The 17,119-nt window shown below is 44.0% G+C and overlaps 2 protein-coding genes across 3 annotated transcripts; both read left to right on the top strand.

Annotated features, from left to right (window-relative positions):
* The first annotated feature begins 4,870 nt into the window (after window positions 1–4,870).
* LOC133257141 (dnaJ homolog subfamily C member 11-like) lies at window positions 4,871–6,545 on the top strand. Its single transcript, XM_061432667.1, is given in 3 exon segments — window positions 4,871–5,382; window positions 5,385–5,960; window positions 5,963–6,545. Coding segments are annotated over 3 exon segments (1,665 nt in total). The 5' UTR covers window position 4,871; the 3' UTR covers window positions 6,541–6,545.
* A 7,314-nt stretch (window positions 6,546–13,859) lies between these two features.
* On the top strand, window positions 13,860–16,310 carry LOC133257140 (antimicrobial peptide NK-lysin-like). 2 transcript variants are annotated; one of them, XM_061432666.1, is made up of 5 exons: window positions 13,860–13,940; window positions 14,212–14,315; window positions 14,808–14,909; window positions 15,625–15,793; window positions 16,142–16,310. In XM_061432666.1, the coding sequence occupies exons 1-5, from the start codon at window positions 13,889–13,891 to the stop codon at window positions 16,150–16,152; spliced, it is 438 nt and encodes a 145-aa protein (XP_061288650.1). In that variant the 5' UTR covers window positions 13,860–13,888; the 3' UTR covers window positions 16,153–16,310. The 2 variants fall into 2 exon arrangements, with proteins under 2 accessions (XP_061288650.1, XP_061288649.1); XM_061432665.1 differs by having other exon boundaries at window positions 16,139–16,310.
* The last annotated feature ends 809 nt before the right edge of the window (window positions 16,311–17,119 follow it).

The raw sequence follows: 17,119 nt of genomic DNA, 5'->3' as shown, positions 1-17,119 counted from the left end.
TGTGTACCACACTCTCAGGGTTCCCCGAAGATATAGAGGACACAGTGCAGGTACAGGTACAGAGAATCCCCTCTTTGGCAGAATAAATTACATCCCACCCTCTCCTACTTTCTTTTCCAGGAGGATTTTACACAGGGAATTAGGTCCTTAAAAATCGTATGTAGGACTAAAGAAGTAGGTTCTGAATTGGGCCTTGAAAAATTCAGAAGTGATTCTCAATAGTTGATGCTACAGGCAACTTGAAGCTGGTTCTGAAGCTCAGAGTTCAAGAACACACATCCAGGAATTAGATTAGAAAGCCAAATTCAAGAAGACATTTGATACTGGAAATGCTCCTGCCCCCAAATGTCACCCTTCCATGACCTTGCTTGCCAGCAGCCAAAATAGTCAAAAGAGAATAGAAAGATGGTGTTGGGGTCAGCCTCCTGAATCCCATATCAGTGCATTGAACTGTAGACACGGTTTCACATCCAGACGCAAGCTGCAATGAATTCTGGGAAGTGCTGCTGTAACTTTCCAACCTCTCCATATAGAAGGAGGGGGAAAAAAGAAGGTGAGAGAGTCTAGGCATAATAGCCACCCAAGGCGGCTTTGTCTTGTTTTCCTCTCTCACATTTATATTTTGAGTGGTAAGCTGCTGCTGAGAGGTTTAACAAAGATTTTTTAAATTGACATATAGTTGATATACAATGTTGCATATATACAGCAAAGTGATTCAGTTATAAATATACATACAACCTATTCTTTTTCAGATTCTTTTCTATAATAGGTTATTATAAGATATTGAATACAGTTCCTTGTGCTATACAGTAGATCCATAATAAAAATTTAAATTAAAATATTTTAAAGGCTCATTTCCAAAGTTTGCACAAATTTCATATTTACAGAACAGTTTGGATCCAAATTTTTTGGGTAGTACGAACATCAGTATAGCCAGAAATCAACTCATTTAACTTCAGCAAAGTTAAAAGTTAACAGAAGTTAACTCATTTTGCTTTTGTGTTAACAACAAATTGGCATTTGTAATGTACAATATTCCTGAACAGATATAAACACTTTCTTGGAATTATTTTGTTTTTAAAGGAAAGCATTATTTAATAAATAGTATCATGGCCCCAAAAGATGCATTATGACAAGGTATGAAAGTTGATGGGGGAAAAACTACAGTTCAGTTCATTTTTGTATGTGGTGAGGCATCATTCTAACTCATTTAATAATTATGATTCTTATTGCTGTTGTTATAAGTTTTGATTAGCTCTAATGTTAAAACTAGGTTGTTAAAATATAAAAAATTATTATTTTTAATTAATTAATTTATTTTAATTGGAGGCTAATTACTTTACAATATTGTAGTGGTTTTTGCCATACTTTGACATGAATCAGCCATGGGTGTACATGTGTCCCCCATCCTGAACCCCCCTCCCACCTCCCTCCCCATCCCATCCCTCAGGGTCGTCCCAGTGCACTGGCCCTGAGCACCCTGTCTCATGCACTGAACCTGGACTGGCGATCTCTTTCACATATGGTAATATACATGTTTCAATGCTATTCTCTCAAATCATCCCACCCTCGCCTTCTCCCACAGAGTCCAAAGTCTGTTCTTTACATCTGTGTCTCTTTTGCTGTCTTGCAAGTAGAGTCATCGTTACCATCTTTCTAAATTCCATATATGTGTGTTAATATACTTTATTGGTGTTTTTCTTTCTGACTTACTTCACTTTGTATTATAGGCTCCAGTTTCATCCACCTCATTAGAACTGATTCAAATGCATTCTTTTTAATAGCTGAGTAGTGCTCCATTGTATATATGTACCACAGCTTTCTTATCCATTCATCTGCTGATGGACATCTAGGTTTCTTCCATGTCCTGGCTATTGTAAACAGTGCTGCGATGAACATTGGGGTACACGTGTCTCTTTCAATTCTGGTTTCTTCGTTGTGTATGCCCAGTAGTGGGATTGCTGGGTTGTATGGCAGTTCTATTTCCAGTTTTGTTTTTTTTTTTCCAGTATTTTAAGGAATCTCCACACTGTTCTCCACAGTGGCTGTACTCATTTGCATTCCCATCAACAGTGTAAAAGAGTTCCCTTTTCTCTGCACTTTCTCCAGCATTTATTGTTTGTAGACTTTTTGATAGCAGCCATTCTGACTGGCGTGAGATGCTACCTCATTGTAGTTTTGATTTGCATTTCTCTGATATATTATTGATTATTTTCAATTTGCTCAAGATTATGAGTTATAAGCAGACAAAGCTGCATTTCTAGTTGACAAAAGGAACCACAAGTCATGTGATGTTTCTTTTTTATGGCTGTGCTGGGTTTTTGGCTGTGCAGGGTCTTTGTTGTGGTGCGCAGTCTTTTTTTTTGTCTAAGTGTGTTGCTCAGGCTTCTTACTGCGGAGCACAGGTTCTAGAGTGTTCAGGCTCAGTAGCTGCGGCTCGGGGCTTAGCTGACCCTCATGTGGGATCTCAATTCTGTCACCAGGAATTGAACCCACACTCCCTGCATTGGGAGGCCAATTTTTAACCACTAGACCACCAGGGAAGCCCAAAATGATGTCCCTTAAGTTAAGCTTGTGACAATTAAACCAATCCACTGTAGCTCTAAGAAAACTATTGACAAAGTAGAACCAAAGAATGTTCCTCTTCAAATATGCTAGGGACTGTACTTTCAGTAAAAGGGTGACTACTTGAAGTAGCACTGATGGTTACCAGGTACTAAGAAAACAGATAATGAGCTTGGACAAGAGTATTTTTTAGAGCTCTCATTATAATTGGAATGGGATAAAAAGGGAAGAGAAGATCGTCTCATGCATACAGGAAGTTACCCTAAATAGCCTATAAAAGGATCATGACTTCTGACCCGAGGTTATGTCATAAATAAAATCGTCACTATGGAAAATGACAGGCAGTAGCCCTAAATGCTGAAATCAAAAGAACATTGATAAGACTAAACACACTGTGTCTTCAGGTTTTAGTAGATAGTTGGAGCTCTCAAAACATAAGCAAGGACTGAAATTCAAATTAAATACTGTAGATAAAAATAAAACGAAGTGTTGACATAAACAGAAACTTGATGACTTTAGAGAAATTCGGGTAATAATCTATACATGCTATCAGGAAAATTGGAGAGACTTCCATGATGGTCCAGTGGCTAAGACCCCATTCTCACAATGCTGGGGGCTGGGGTTCAATCCCTAGTCAGGGAACTAGATCCCACTTGCTGCAGTTGAAGATTCTGCATGCCACAACTCAGAGTTCACATGCTGCCGCTAAGATCTGCCACAGCCAAGGAAATAAATTCATGAGTAAATAAATAAATAAAAAAGAAAACTGGAGAACTCGTGGCTGCAAAAAGCTGTAAGTCAAGGAAATAATTTGGATAAATAGGCAGACATAGTACTCAGTAAATCTAATGCCTTAAAGTACTAAATTCCTGAAATATGATACAACAGAAATGTTTACAGAAGAAAAAGATCCATGAAGACCAGTGAAAAGCAAAATACTCCATACAGTTTTGGTGGGTATTTTTTCCCTTCTTATTCCAAGTGTGAGGCTATTTAATATTTTTCCAAGTATAATCAGGAAAAGCAGACAGTTAACCTCAAGGGGCTGATTTATTTCATGTAATTGGAACTGAATAGAGCAGCTCTCTAAAGAAAGAGCAGGTTTTTTGTTTCTTTGTTTTTGTTTTGTAGAGCAGTCACTTGTTAGTTAAATTTCAGGTGGCCTGGGAAATACAAAACCTTGCTTCACTCTGTTTTTCACCATCTACTTTCTCCAGTGGGCTGATGATCTTTCCACTTATTTCAGCTTTACTGCCTCTAATGATCACTTTCTTTTCTACCATTTCATTTTGTTATATGAAAATGCCCCGTGAGTAAGCTCAGAGTCATGTGCCAAGCATGGGACTGTGCGAGCGCAGTGCCTCTAAGCTGCACCTTCCTCGGAGGGTGGTGGGTCCCTCCTGTGGCCACGGGGATGTGAGGGTGGGGGTCGTGCTTTTCAGTCACCATCTCCGGCCGCTCGATGGAGCTCAGTGTCCCTGAGTCTGAGTTATTCCTAAAACTTTTTTGAGAGGTGTAAAGGAAGACAGAAAAACTGAAAGTCATAGTATGCTCATGGCTGGAAAAGTGACTGTAAAGAGATGAATTTTTTCCATATTAATTTTTAGTTTTCACAAAATTTGGTATGAGAATTTCATTGTGATAGTTTATTAGTAAAAAAAATTTCTACATTGTTATCTTCAGTATTTAGTCAGAGAAGCCAATGGCACCCCACTCCCGTACTCTTGCCTGGAAAATCCCATGGATGGAGGGGCCTGGTGGGCTGCAGTCCATGGGGTCGCTAGCAGTTGGACACGAGTGAGCGACTTCACTTTCATGCATTGGAGAAGGAAATGGCAACCCACTCCAGTGTTCTTGCCTGGAGAATCCCAGGCACAGGGGAGCCTGGTGGGCTGCCGACTATGGGGTCGCACAGAGTCGGACACGACTGAAGCGACTTAGCAGCAGCAGCAGTATTTAGTATTAACACAGTGGCAAAGAATCCACCTGCCGGTGCAGGAGATGCAAGAGACTCGGGTTTGACCCCTGGGTCAGGAAGATCCCTTGGGGTAGGAAATGGCAACCCACTCCAGTATTCTTGGCTGGGAAATTCCATGGAGAGAGGAGCCTGGCGGGCTACAGGCCATGGGGTCGCTAAGAGTTGAACGCAACTATGCACACACACACACACACACACACACACACACACACACACGCACAATATACTTTATACATGCTTTTGGAAAATAAAGTATTAAAGCATATAAAATATTTTAAAGATACTTTTTCTTGTTTTTTGAAGTATACTTTTAAAGTAAAGTACTAAGATGGCGACGGCCTTGAGCGAGGAGGAGCTGGACAATGAAGACTATTACTCGTTGCTGAACGTGCGCAGGGAGGCCTCTTGCGAAAAGCTAAAAGCGGCCTACCGGCGGCTGTGCATGCTTTACCACCCCGACAAGCACAGAGACCCAGGGCTCAAATCGCAGGCCGAGCGGATGTTTAACCTCATTCACCAGGCTTATGAAGTGTTCAGTGACCCCCAGACCAGGGCCGTCTATGACATCTATGGCAAGAGAGGACTGGAGATGGAAGGCTGGGAGGTTGTGGAAAGGAGGAGAACGCCAGCTGAGATCAGAGAAGAGTTTGAGCGGCTGCAGCGTGAGAGGGAGGAGAGCAGGCTGCAGCAGCGCACCAACCCCAAGGGGACCATCAGTGTTGGCATTGACACCACTGACCTTTTTGATCGCTATGAGGAGGAGTACAAGGATGTGTCCGGAAGTGGCTTTCCGCAGATTGAAATTAACAAGATGCACATATCACAGTCCATTGCGGCACCCCAACAGCTTCAGACACAGCCATCCTCTCTGGAAGCCTCTCAACCCAGAATGGGAATGGAGGGGGTTCCATTAACTTTGCGCTCAGACGAGTCACTTCTGTGAAGGGCTGGGGAGAGTTAGAATTTGGAGCTGGGGATCTGCAGGGGCCTTTATTTGGCCTGAAGCTGTTCCGTAATCTCACACCAAGATGCTTTGTGATGACACACTGTGCCCTGCAGTTTTCATCCCACGGCATCCAGCCGGGCCTCACCACTGTCCTGGCCCGGAACCTGGACAAGAATACGGTGGGCTACCTGCAGTGGCGCTGGGGCGTCCAGTCAGCCATGAACACCAGCATCGTCCGGGACACCAAGACCAGCCACTTCACTGTGGCCCTGCAGCTTGGAATCCCTCACTCCTTCGCACTCATCAGCTATCAGCACAAATTCCAGGATGACGACCAGACCCGAGTGAAGGGGTCCCTGAAGGCCAGCTTCTTCGGGACGGTGATGGAAGCAGAGAGGAAGATCTCCAGGCACAGTGTCCTCGGGGCGGCTGTCAGCGTTGGAGTCCCACAGGCCGTTTCCCTCAAAATCAAGTTAATAGGGCCAGTCAGACCTACTTCTTCCCTATCTACCTGACAGACCAGCTGCTGCCCAGCGCCGTGTTCTACGCCACCGAGGGGCCGCTCCTGCTGTACTTCGCTCTGCACCGCCTGGTCATCAGACCCTACCTCAGGGCTCAGAAGGAGAAAGAACTGGAGAAGCAAAGGGAAAGCACAGCCACCGACATCCTGCAGAAGAAACCAGAGGCAGAAGCTGCCGTTTGGTTGATGCAGGAATCTGTCCGAAGAATAATCGAGGTCGAAGAGTCCAGAATGGGGCTCATCATCGTCAATGCCTGGTATGGAAAATTTGTCAATGACAAGAGCAAGAAGAGCGAGAAGGTGAAGGTGATCAATGTGACCGTGCCCCTGCAGTGTCTGATGAAGGACTCCAAGCTCATCCTCACCGAGGCCTCCAAGGCTGGGCTGCCCAGCTTCTACGACCCGTGTGTGGGTGAAGAGAACCTGAAAGTGCTTTACCAGTTCCGCGGGGTCCTTCATCAGGTGATGGCGCTCGACAGCGAGGCACTCAGGATACCAAAGCAGTCTCACAGAATTGATACTGATGGATAAACTACTTGAGAAGCCAGATTCAAAAGGGGCTGCAAAAGAATTTCCCCAGGAGTCAACAAATTTTGGAAAGAAGCAGGGAAAAAAACCCAGAATCAGATGTTTATTTTGTATTTGCATAGAAAGTGGTACTGGCTCAATTATGTGAAGGGACACACAGATGCCCCAAGGCAACCCCACCAGGACCGGAACCGCAGCTGGGCCCGAGTCTGTTTCCAAGGATCATGTCCCCGCAGGGAAGGCCCGGCCCCCGGGGCCTCAGGGTCCCTCAGCCCGCTGAGCCACCCAGTAGCTCTCTGTCTGCCGTGAGGTATTTATGAACACCTCGCCCTCATGCCCGTGACCGTGAGCTACCTTTCCTAAAATCCACACTGAACACAGAAAACAAAGCGGAAGGAGGGAAGCCGTTCCCAGGAGCAGAGTCTCTGGATCAAGGGAACACCTGTTGAGTCACCTTCCTGCTGAAATGTGACTGCGTGAATCTGGACAGGATGGTGTGGGTTTATAAATCTACTTTTTACCTGAGGAAAAAAAAAAAATAAAGTAAAGTACTATCAAAGAAAAATCTGAAAAGAAAGTTGCAGTAGTTAAACCTTGTGGTGTTAAATAGAACACTAGATATTCAGACCAGTGGGACAGAAGAAATAGCTCAGAATTTGATTTTATTAAAGGTAACTTGATATATGATAAAAGAATAAATTCAAATCAGCAGAAAATCAGGGAAATCAGGGAAAATATACCATCAACAATTTAAATTAACTGAACGTATCATTTTGTAAAGAATAAAATTTGATTCCTGCATATCTTACTAAAATAAAGTTCCAGAGAATTAAAATAATACAACATTAAAAAACTAGGTAACAGCAAAAATTTGAAAAAAAAATTTTTTAGATAAAAGGCAGTAATGACATGACAACTTTCTAAACTGAAAAAACATGTCATAAAGAAAAGATGTGTTTGACTATAGAAAATGAAACCTTTCTAAGCAAAAGAAAACCATCACCAGCAGTTAAAGGTAAGCTATGAAGTGACAAAGCATTCGGAGTATTTCGTTTTATTTTTTTTTAATGTTTACTATTGCTTTTTTTAATCCCCTCTCCTCCCCCAAGTGGAGTAGTTTAATCACCATTAATATACTTATGACATAAAGAATCCTTAGAAATTAAAAAAAAATAGTAGAGTCTAATAGATAATGGGCAAGGGACAAAAATCAAAATAAGAAAGATAATTCCCCCAAATAAAAAGTTTAAAAAATATATGTAGATATGTATTTATTTGGCTGCCTCTGGTCTCAGTTGCAGGAACTGCATTGCATCATGTGAGATCTTTTGTTGTTATGCTGGGACTCTCTAGTTGTGTTTGGGAGGGCTTAGCTGCTCAGTGGCTTGTGCAATCCCAGTTCCCTGACCAGGGATCGAACACAGATTCCTTGCATTGTGAGGTAGGTTCTTAACCACCAGACCACTAGGAAAGTCCTCCTCCCCAAATGCAGTTGACAGTAAATAAATATTTGGGAAAGTATTAAACAATTTGTGGTCATAAGTGGAGATTAAAAGTACTTACTATTTCTACTCATTACATTTGCAGATGAAAGACTATGATAATATCTAACGCTGGTGAAAGTACAGCAAACTTGTAGGTAATGGCAGTGTAAACTGATATAATACTTTTGGAAAGTATTTGATAATGTTCATTGTTGCTGTTGTTTAGTTGCTAAGTTGTGTCCAAACTTTCGAGACCCCATGGACTGTAGCCCACCAGTTTCCTCCATCCGTGGGATTTCCCAGGCAAGAATATAGGAGTGGGTTGCCATTTTCCTCTCCAGGGGATCTTCCTGAACCAGAAGTTGAACCTGTATCTCCTGCACTGGCAGGCCAATTCTTTACCACTGAGTCACCAGGGAATCCCTAATGTTCATTAGGAACCATGAGATTGTAACTTAAGCATTTTTGGATACTCGTTTTGTTGGGACATGATTACATATAGTGAAATGCATAAATCTTAAGTGTAGAGACTGATGAGATTTGATAGATGCATGTACCCATGAGATTCACACCCCAGTCAGGATGGAGAACATTTTCATCACCTGAGAGAGCCCCTTTGTGTACTTTCCCCAAAACTCACACATCCTCTTCTCCCCTCCTATCATTTTTCTGCTCTTTTTCACCAGATGTGAATTTTGCCTGTTCTAGAATTTCATATCAATGGGATCATGCAGAGTGTAGTTTTTTTGTGTTTCGTATCTTTTTGCTCAGTGTTTGGCATTCATCTATTTTGTTGCGTGTATTAGCATTTTATTTCTTTTTTATCACCAAGTAGTATTGCATTGTATGGCTAAACTTTATTTATCCATTTACCTGTTGGTGGGCATTTGGGTTATTTCTAATGTTTGGCTTTTGTGGGAAAGTTTCTAAGAGCATTATCTCTCTCTCTCTTTTTTTTTGTTATTGTTGTGGTAAAATACATATAACACAAACTTGCCATTGTAGCCATTTCAAAATGTACAATTCAGTGGCACTAATTAAATATTCTGCAAATATCATCACTATTTCCAAAATTTATTTTAATGACCTTAAATAGAAACTCAGTAACCAATAGCAATAATTCCTTCTTTTCCCCTCCCCTCAGTCTCTGGTAATCCTTGATCTATTTTCTATCCCTATGAATTTGCCTTTTATAGATATTTCATGTAAGTGGTATCATATGTATTATTTTGTATCTGGCTTACTTCACTTAGCTTAATTCTTTCAAGGTTCATCCATGTTGTTACCTGTATCAGAACTTTATTCCTTCTCATGGTTGAATAATATTCCATTGTATGTGTATACCATATTTTGTTGATCCATTCATCTATCAAGGGACACTTGGGTCATTCCCACTTTTGGTTATTTTGAAAAATGTTATGAACATTGATGAACAAGTGTTCCTTTGAATCTCTGTTTTCAGTTTTTTGGAGTATATATCTAGGAGTGTAGGTGCTGGGTCATGTTTCTGTGAACATTTTTGTAATCGTCTTTGTATGTGCATATGTTTTCATTAGTGTATACTTAACTCTGTGAAACAATGTCAATCTATGTTTAAAGTGTTCATTTTGTATTCTCACCAACAACTTTTGAAGTACCCATTGCTCCACATCCTTCTTAACACTTAGTATTGTTTGTCTTTTCTCCCCCCACATATGACAAATATTTAATATGATTTTTAATATCTCAGTACATCCTTGCACGATACATATTATTATTCATTTAAAAAATTTGAGATGTAATTGACATATGACATATGATATGTTTCAGGTTTACAACATAATGCTTTGATATAATATAGATTGCAAAAAGACTATGACCAGAAGTCTAGTTGTCATTCATCACCACGTTACGATTTTTTTCTTGTGATGGGCACTTTTAAGATTTGTCTCAGCAGCTTTCAAATATACATAAAGTATTACTAACTATAGTCACTGTGCTCTATGTTACACACCCAGGACTTGCTCTATACCTGGAAGCCTGTGCTTTTTTACCACCTTCACCTATTTTGCCCTCTTCCCACATCGGGCCCCACGCCCAGAAAAGGGCTCTGTTTCTACGAGTTCTGTTTTTTTGTTTTCTTTTGTTTGTTTCATTTTCAGATTCCACACGTAAGCGAGATCTTGTTTTAATTGTAGTCATTTTGGTGCCATCATTTCATGGTAGTTTTAATATAGAATTCCCTCATGAGTTATGGTATTTAACACTTTTTCAAATATTTATTGGCTATTCTTCCTTTATGAAGTGACTATTCAAATATTGTGCCCGTTTAAAAGAATCAGAGTGTTTTGCTATTATTATTAATGCAGTACTTGCTGTGATAAAGAACCTACGAACAGACCCACATTTGATTTCTGACCCAGATGTCAAAGCAATTCAATGGGAAAATGAAAATCTTTTCAACAAATTGATCTGAAGCAACAGAATTTCAACCCAGCATATTTGAGGTGAATCGCAGACCTACGTGTAGAAAACTATAAAACTGCTAGAAGAAACAAGAGGATATCTTCATGACACTGGGGAAAGCAAAGATTTCTTGAAGAAGATTGACTTGCAATGGGCCGGTCCATGGGACCCCATGACCACAAACGGATAGGACTTGTGGACTTGTGCTAGGTTCTTGTCATGTGGGACCCCAGGGCCCCTTGTCCATACCCCTTAGCACCCCAGAAAAGGGCTTGCTGGAATATCTGATCTTACTGAATTCCGCAAAGATATTTGTATATGTGTGTATTTACTGATATGTGTATTTACTGAATACGGTAAAGAAGGACATGAGTCACCTTCTTGGGCTTTTTCCTCTTCACTAATGTGGTCTCCACATGTACACCATGGTATCTTCACGTGGTTAGGAAAGAGGAGGCTTGTGGAGGGGAGCGGGGACAGCGCCTGACCTGGCGGCCAGATGGCAAGCAACTTTGGCCTAGAGACCTAGAGATAGGGCCAATGTGGAGTGGGGACGAACTTGGATTTTGGAGTCTGAGTTCAAATCCCCAGACATATGTGGTTTGAGCTGTGTGTCCTTGGAGCATTCACTGGACCTCTCTGAGTCCTGGTTTCCTTACAGGAGGCGAACCCTTAGCTGACTATCTGGTCTCAGGATAGTTCTAGTAATCAAGGGCGGATGTGACAGCAGAGGCAGCCCTGCCCTCAAGCAGACCACACAAATGCAACACCTCAAACTCAGCTTTCACACACAAGCTCCACTTCCTAATTTTCCTGCTTCACCACTGGCCCCTCAGCCTTCAAATACTATAAAACTCTTGCCTCCTGTCTCCTCTGTCTCTTGTATCTGATTAGTTACAAAATGCCATCAATTTTTCCTTCAAAACACTGTTTAGCAAGAAGTTCTTCTGTAGCTGATACAGCTGTTGCCTACCTGATCCCCTGACTTCTCATCTGTCCTTCCCGGCAGAATCTCAGTTTGGTTCAAAGTCCAGCCAAAGGCTTCCTTCTGTATAGCCCTTCACAGTTGCGAGTACCCCCTGGGCGTACTGATGAGACAAGCTGAAGGTCTCTGGGAAATATTTGCTTTTTAAAAATATATATAAGTACCTCCCTTTCCTGCTTCATTCTTCTCAGTTTTCCACCTGGGGCGGGGCCCTAGGGCCTGGAGGGCCTCAGTAGTCATCTTGGGATTATGAGGCAACCAGTCTCAAGAAGGCATTCGCGTCACTCACCCAGACTACTGCACAAGCTGTTGCTGGGCTCTCCCGACCTCTGCCCTGCAAGTAGAAGCCTCATGAGTCCCAGAATTGAGGACTCCAGTTAGAGTTCACCCCTCAAATAGAATATGAGGAAACCAATGGAAATGATGAAGGAAATCTAAATTTATTGACTGGGATGATGTTCATGACATCTTGTTAAATTTAAAAAGCTGTTCCAAAACATTTTTTATGATATATAACTTTATATAAACATATACTTGTTTATAAATATATTCATTGAAAGGCATAAATGGATATTTATGTAAATTTTTAATAATTAATTAATTTCCAATGTATTGAGATATCAGACATGCTGCATTATATACTTTTAAGGTGTACAACATAATGATTTGACTTACATTCATCATGAAATGATGATTACAGTGGATTTAGTGAACAATCATCATCTCATAGAAATCAACATTAAGTACACAAAAAGTTTTCCTTGTAATGCGAGCTCTTAGGATTTACTTTCTTTACAATTTTCATTTATAATGTAATAAATATAATGTAAAAATAAATATAATAGCAGTGTTCATTATCTTTTTCATGTTATACATTACATCCCTAGTATTTACTTATCTTAACTGGAAGTTTGTACCTTGTGACCACCACCTTCATCCAATCCTACCCCTTAACCTTCCACCCCAGCCTCTGGTAACCATTAATCCAATCTCTTTTTTCCAAGAGTTTGTTTTTAAGTATAATTGACCGACAACACTACGTACACACCATAGAGAATCAATATTTCTATAAATTTAAAAATGAAAACCACTATGAGTCTAGTTGTCATCTGTCAATATTTCTGTAAATCTGTTTGGTGAACTTATAAGTGGTTTAATTTATTGTTTCTTACTTATCTAATTAAAATTTATTTCAATAAAAATAAAAGAGCCAAAGTGCTTAAAAATGCTTCAATTCCTTGCTCCTTAGTGTGGCATTCACTGACTTCCACAATGGGCAAGAATAAAGGTGGTGTGTTTATGTGTGAATTTATGAGTATATGAAAGTATGTGGTTGTGAATTAATGTGTGAGTATGTGTGTGTGGGTATCTGGAAGTGTGAGTGGCTATGAGTGTGTGTGAATTTGTCAGTGCTTTGGAGAGTGTATGTCCCTGAGTTCATGTAACCGTGTGTAAGTGTGTGACATGAGTTAGTGTGAGTGTGTCTGCTACCCTGGGATTTGGGTAATAAACCAGAAAGGATTCAAGGGGCCAGACAAACTATGGAATGCTGTTTATTTGGAATTTCAGGTAAACAACAAATACTTTCCAGTGTAAGTATATCCCACGCAATATTTGGGACATATGGATACTAAGAAATTATTTGTATCTACTATTCAATTTTTCTGACAGATGAAGGCCAATGACCTTTATGACACAGATGACTATTCAGACACCCAGAAGTTGGGACCAGACCCTGGCTGGGGCTCCTGTCCTTCCCACCGGCTCTCTCTGCCCATCGGCCAGGTCACTGCCAGGCTGGGCTGAACCCAGCTCTGAGGGAAAGGCCGGGCCTCCTTGATGATGGTGAGAAGGCTGGTGTGGGTCTAGGGGACCCAGGGTGCCCATAGAGCTCATGATCAGGGTCCATGAAGCTGGAGAATCCAGGGCTGGGAGGAGGAGCTTCAGGATCTACCCTGAGGGCACCTTTTTCTACATCTGAATCAGGTAGTGCTACACTGGCTTAAATGGCTGGAAGGAGACCCAAGAGATGAGGAGAAGGATGACTTAGTGACACCAGCCCAGACCTCTGGGGTGGGAGGAAGAGATGAGGCAGGGGGCATGGATGCTCACTTGGCCAAGGGCCCTACCCAACCCCTCGGTAGTGGGGACTTCTCTTCCCGTTACCACATCAGGGTAGGATGGGCATCATGGCGGCCAATGCTCTCCATCAACACCCAGCTCAGTTCAGAAAGTTCTAGTGCTGGGCAGGGCAGGGTGGAGAGCGGTGTGTGGAAGCTCTGAGGTGCACTCCTCCTCCCACTTCTCCACAGACCAGTACCGGTGTTTGTGGTAAACTCAGAGACACGGGAGGTCGCCAAAAATAGGAAGAGGACCCTGCCAGGTTCGCAGCCTCTATAAAACAGCCTGTGGAGGGAGCCTGGGCAGCTGCCTCAACATGACCTCCTGGGCTGTCCTGCTCATCGCCTCGGTGCTCCTGGTCGCCCCGGGTGAGGACATTCCCCTTGGGATAGATCCCGATGGCTCCTCCTCCCAGCCCTGCTTTCTCAGATTTGATGGACCTGAGCATGAGCTCCAAGGGCACCTGGCATGGGTCAGAGCAGCCCCAGGGCAGAGCAGGGCAGGAGGCACCCAGGACCCCTCACAAGGCCGCCTCCCCGTCCTGGGTGCCAGCTGCCTCCTGGGCTCTCCCCAGCCAGAAGCACTGACTTCTCCTCTCCATCTTTCTGTGGAGGGCTGCTCATGCTGTTTCTTCCCCAGGACTGGCTTTTTCCCGTCTGACTCCTGAGAGCCATGACCAGGCGACGGCCCATCTGTGTGACGGAGATGAGTTGTGCCAGGGCCTGGACCCGGAGGATCCCCAGGTACACGGGGATACCCCCCACCTGCTACCCGCCCCCCCCCACCCCCCCATCATCCCTCTCCTTCCTCTCCTCCCTGGGCAGTGCCAGGTGTGAGGGTCTGGAGACTGAACTGGTCAGGGGGTGGGGAGGCAGGGCTGGGAGCTGAAGATGCTGGTTTTGTTCACACTGGTACCTGACTGTGGGGTGGGGGCTACCCTGGTGGCTGGGCCCTCCCCAAGAGCCTCCTCCTTGTCTGATGGTAGAACAGCAGAGGGGCAGATGCTGGGCTGGGACCGGTGCTGTGGGTGTGGGGGCAGGTCGTGGGGTCTCTCAGCCCCTCGAAGACAGGCAGAGAGATGGGCAGGGGCCAGCCAGTCTGGCTCAGGTCCTCATATGGACAGACAGATCATGGATCATCCTACTGGCTTGAAAGCACCCAGGGGACCCTTCCTGGAGCCCTTATGAAGTTGGGGTGTCTGAGAGACCACCCTAATGGGCTTCCTTTCCTGATAGGGTGACCTGCTGCTCCAAGGAGAAGAGCTGGGCCTACTCTGTGGTCCTTGTCGGATGATAATGCAACATCTGATGGACAAGTTGGGAGATCAGCCCGATGAGGTGAGACGGGAGGCTTGTGGGACTTGGCGGGTGGAGAGGTGCCCCCAAGTGGAGTGGGGAGGGCTGGGGATCCTTACCTAGGCTTTTTAAATGAGCTGGAAAGTGGGATGTACTTAGCTCTGTGTGAATACTTAACAAGTGGAGGCATCATCACCAGAACCATAGTTTCACTTTCCCTCCCTCCCTCTCCTTGGCTCCCCCACCCTGCTCAGCATCACTACCTTCACCCTGGGGTACTCAGATTTATCCCCTTCCATGGGAGATGTCAGAAGAAGATATTTCAAAAGCAATGGACCAAAGCTCCAAGCTTGGATACCCTCCTAACCCGCCACAGCCGCACTCCCCCCTCCCCCCGCCCCAGCAGATGGAGCCCCCAGTCTGGCCCTGGACCCAGAAGCTATATAGACAGAGCCTTTAAAGTGGGTCTGGGCACCACTCTCCACCCAGAAGACAGGGCCTGGGTATACAGAGGCTAAGACTCGGCAGGGTCAATTGTCCTTTCCAGAGCCCCTGCTGGCCAGGCTTGAGATGGGGAGGGGGGCTAAGCCCTGTCTCTCCAGTCCCTGCTCCCACTACCACCTGGCACCAACTCCCGGGACCCAGCACTCCCACTGCCAGACCCGCTGAGAGCCCAAGGCTGCCGGGGCCTGCAGAGAGACAGGGCCCGGCAAGGCTCACCTGAAGCCCATTTCCCACCACGGCACTGCCGCTGCAGAATACCGTCATCGAGGTGGCCTCCAAGATGTGCAGCAAGATGAGGCTGCTGAAAGGTCTGTGCAAGTCAATCACGAAGAGATTTCTCCGTCGCATCGCTGCGGACATCACAGCTGGAAAAACCTCTCGGGTTATCTGTGAGGACATCAAGATGTGCAAAAGCAAGCCAGGTATGTGCATAGGCAACAGCAGGGACTCACTCCCTGACAGCCTCCCGGTGAAAGGCAAACTCCTAACAGCCTGAGGCAGCCTCCCCCTGCCCCTCCCCACACTCCTGCAAACAATCCTGGGGTAAAATCAGGTCTCCATTTCTCCTCAGAGGTGTGACCTTGGGCAAGTAACCTAACCTCTTTGAGCTTCCGTTTCCTTACCTGTGAAAGGGCAATAATTATTTCTATTTCTGAGGCTGAAATGAGGATTGAATGAGACCATCACGTAAGATGAGGTTGACACCAAGGAAATGGCCCGAGACTGAGAAATCAGAGCCCGGATCAACCTGTCTCTTCTCTCCACAGTAGGTTTCATTTGATTCCCTGGGTCCTCTTACCCCATCCTGGGGAAAAAGCACAGAAACTCCAGCATCCTCGGCCGGCTCCTTCCTTCCTGAATCCAGGAGTCTTCTCTCCAGTTTCTCTCACCAAACTCCCTCCACTGCCTTTCCCTCTCAGAATAAAATATCATGCAAGACTTTTGCTTCAGCTTCTTTTCCTTTGTTGGGTTTCAGAAGAGGGGCACGCTCATCTGACTCATAAGTTCAATCAATAAACAGGTTGTATGTCATGTGGTTCTAGATGCTAGGGGTTTAGTGGTGAACAAGACAACTTAGCAGCTCTCACACATATGGTCATGAAATAATTATTGTACTGCTTGTCACTCCAAGACCCTGGGGTACATCACAAACATACCCCCAGGAGCTCTCAGACCAGCTGAGGAGACCATTCGGGTTTTGTTGTTGTTGCTCAGTTGCTCAGACTTGTACGACTTTTTGTGACCCTATGGACTGTAGCCCACCAGGCTCCTCTATCCATGGGATTCTCCAGGCAAGAGTACTGGAGTGGCTTGTCATTCCCTCCTTCAGGGGATCTTCCCGACCCAGGGATGGAACCCAAATTATCTGCATTTCCTGCATTGCAGGTGGATTCTTTACCAATTAAACTACCGAGGAAGCTATATATATATATATATATATGAATAGATAAAGATGAGGTCTATTATAAATAGTACTATTGAACAGTGGGGTACATGTTATATTTTCAAATTATAGTTTTTGTCTTTTCTGGGTATATACTCAGAAGCAGGGCTGCTGGTTTATATGGTTACTCTATTTTTAGTTTTTTAAGTAACCTCCTTACTGTTCAGCACAGTGGGTGTACCAATTTACATTCCCACTGACAGTGCAGGAGGGTTCCTTTTTCTCTATACCCTCTCTGGATTTATTACTTGTAGACTTTTTGATGATGGCCATTCTGACCAGAGTGAGGTCAGATGGCCATCAT

The sequence above is a fragment of the Bos javanicus genome, chromosome 11 (genome assembly GCF_032452875.1).
Source record: "Bos javanicus breed banteng chromosome 11, ARS-OSU_banteng_1.0, whole genome shotgun sequence".
Lineage (NCBI taxonomy): Eukaryota > Metazoa > Chordata > Mammalia > Artiodactyla > Bovidae > Bos > Bos javanicus.
This window is presented reverse-complemented; position numbering and strand designations above follow the sequence as displayed.

What these genes read in the sequence shown, in the direction of transcription:
- LOC133257140 (XM_061432665.1), top strand. Translation starts at nt 13,889, where the DNA reads ATGACCTCCTGGGCTGTCCTGCTCATCGCCTCGGTGCTCCTGGTCGCC. An exon ending in GGTGCTCCTGGTCGCCCCGG is followed by an intron (nt 13,941 to 14,211) that starts GTGAGGACATTC and finishes TTTCTTCCCCAG; the next exon opens with GACTGGCTTTTTCCCGTCTG. An exon ending in TGGACCCGGAGGATCCCCAG is followed by an intron (nt 14,316 to 14,807) that starts GTACACGGGGAT and finishes CTTTCCTGATAG; the next exon opens with GGTGACCTGCTGCTCCAAGG.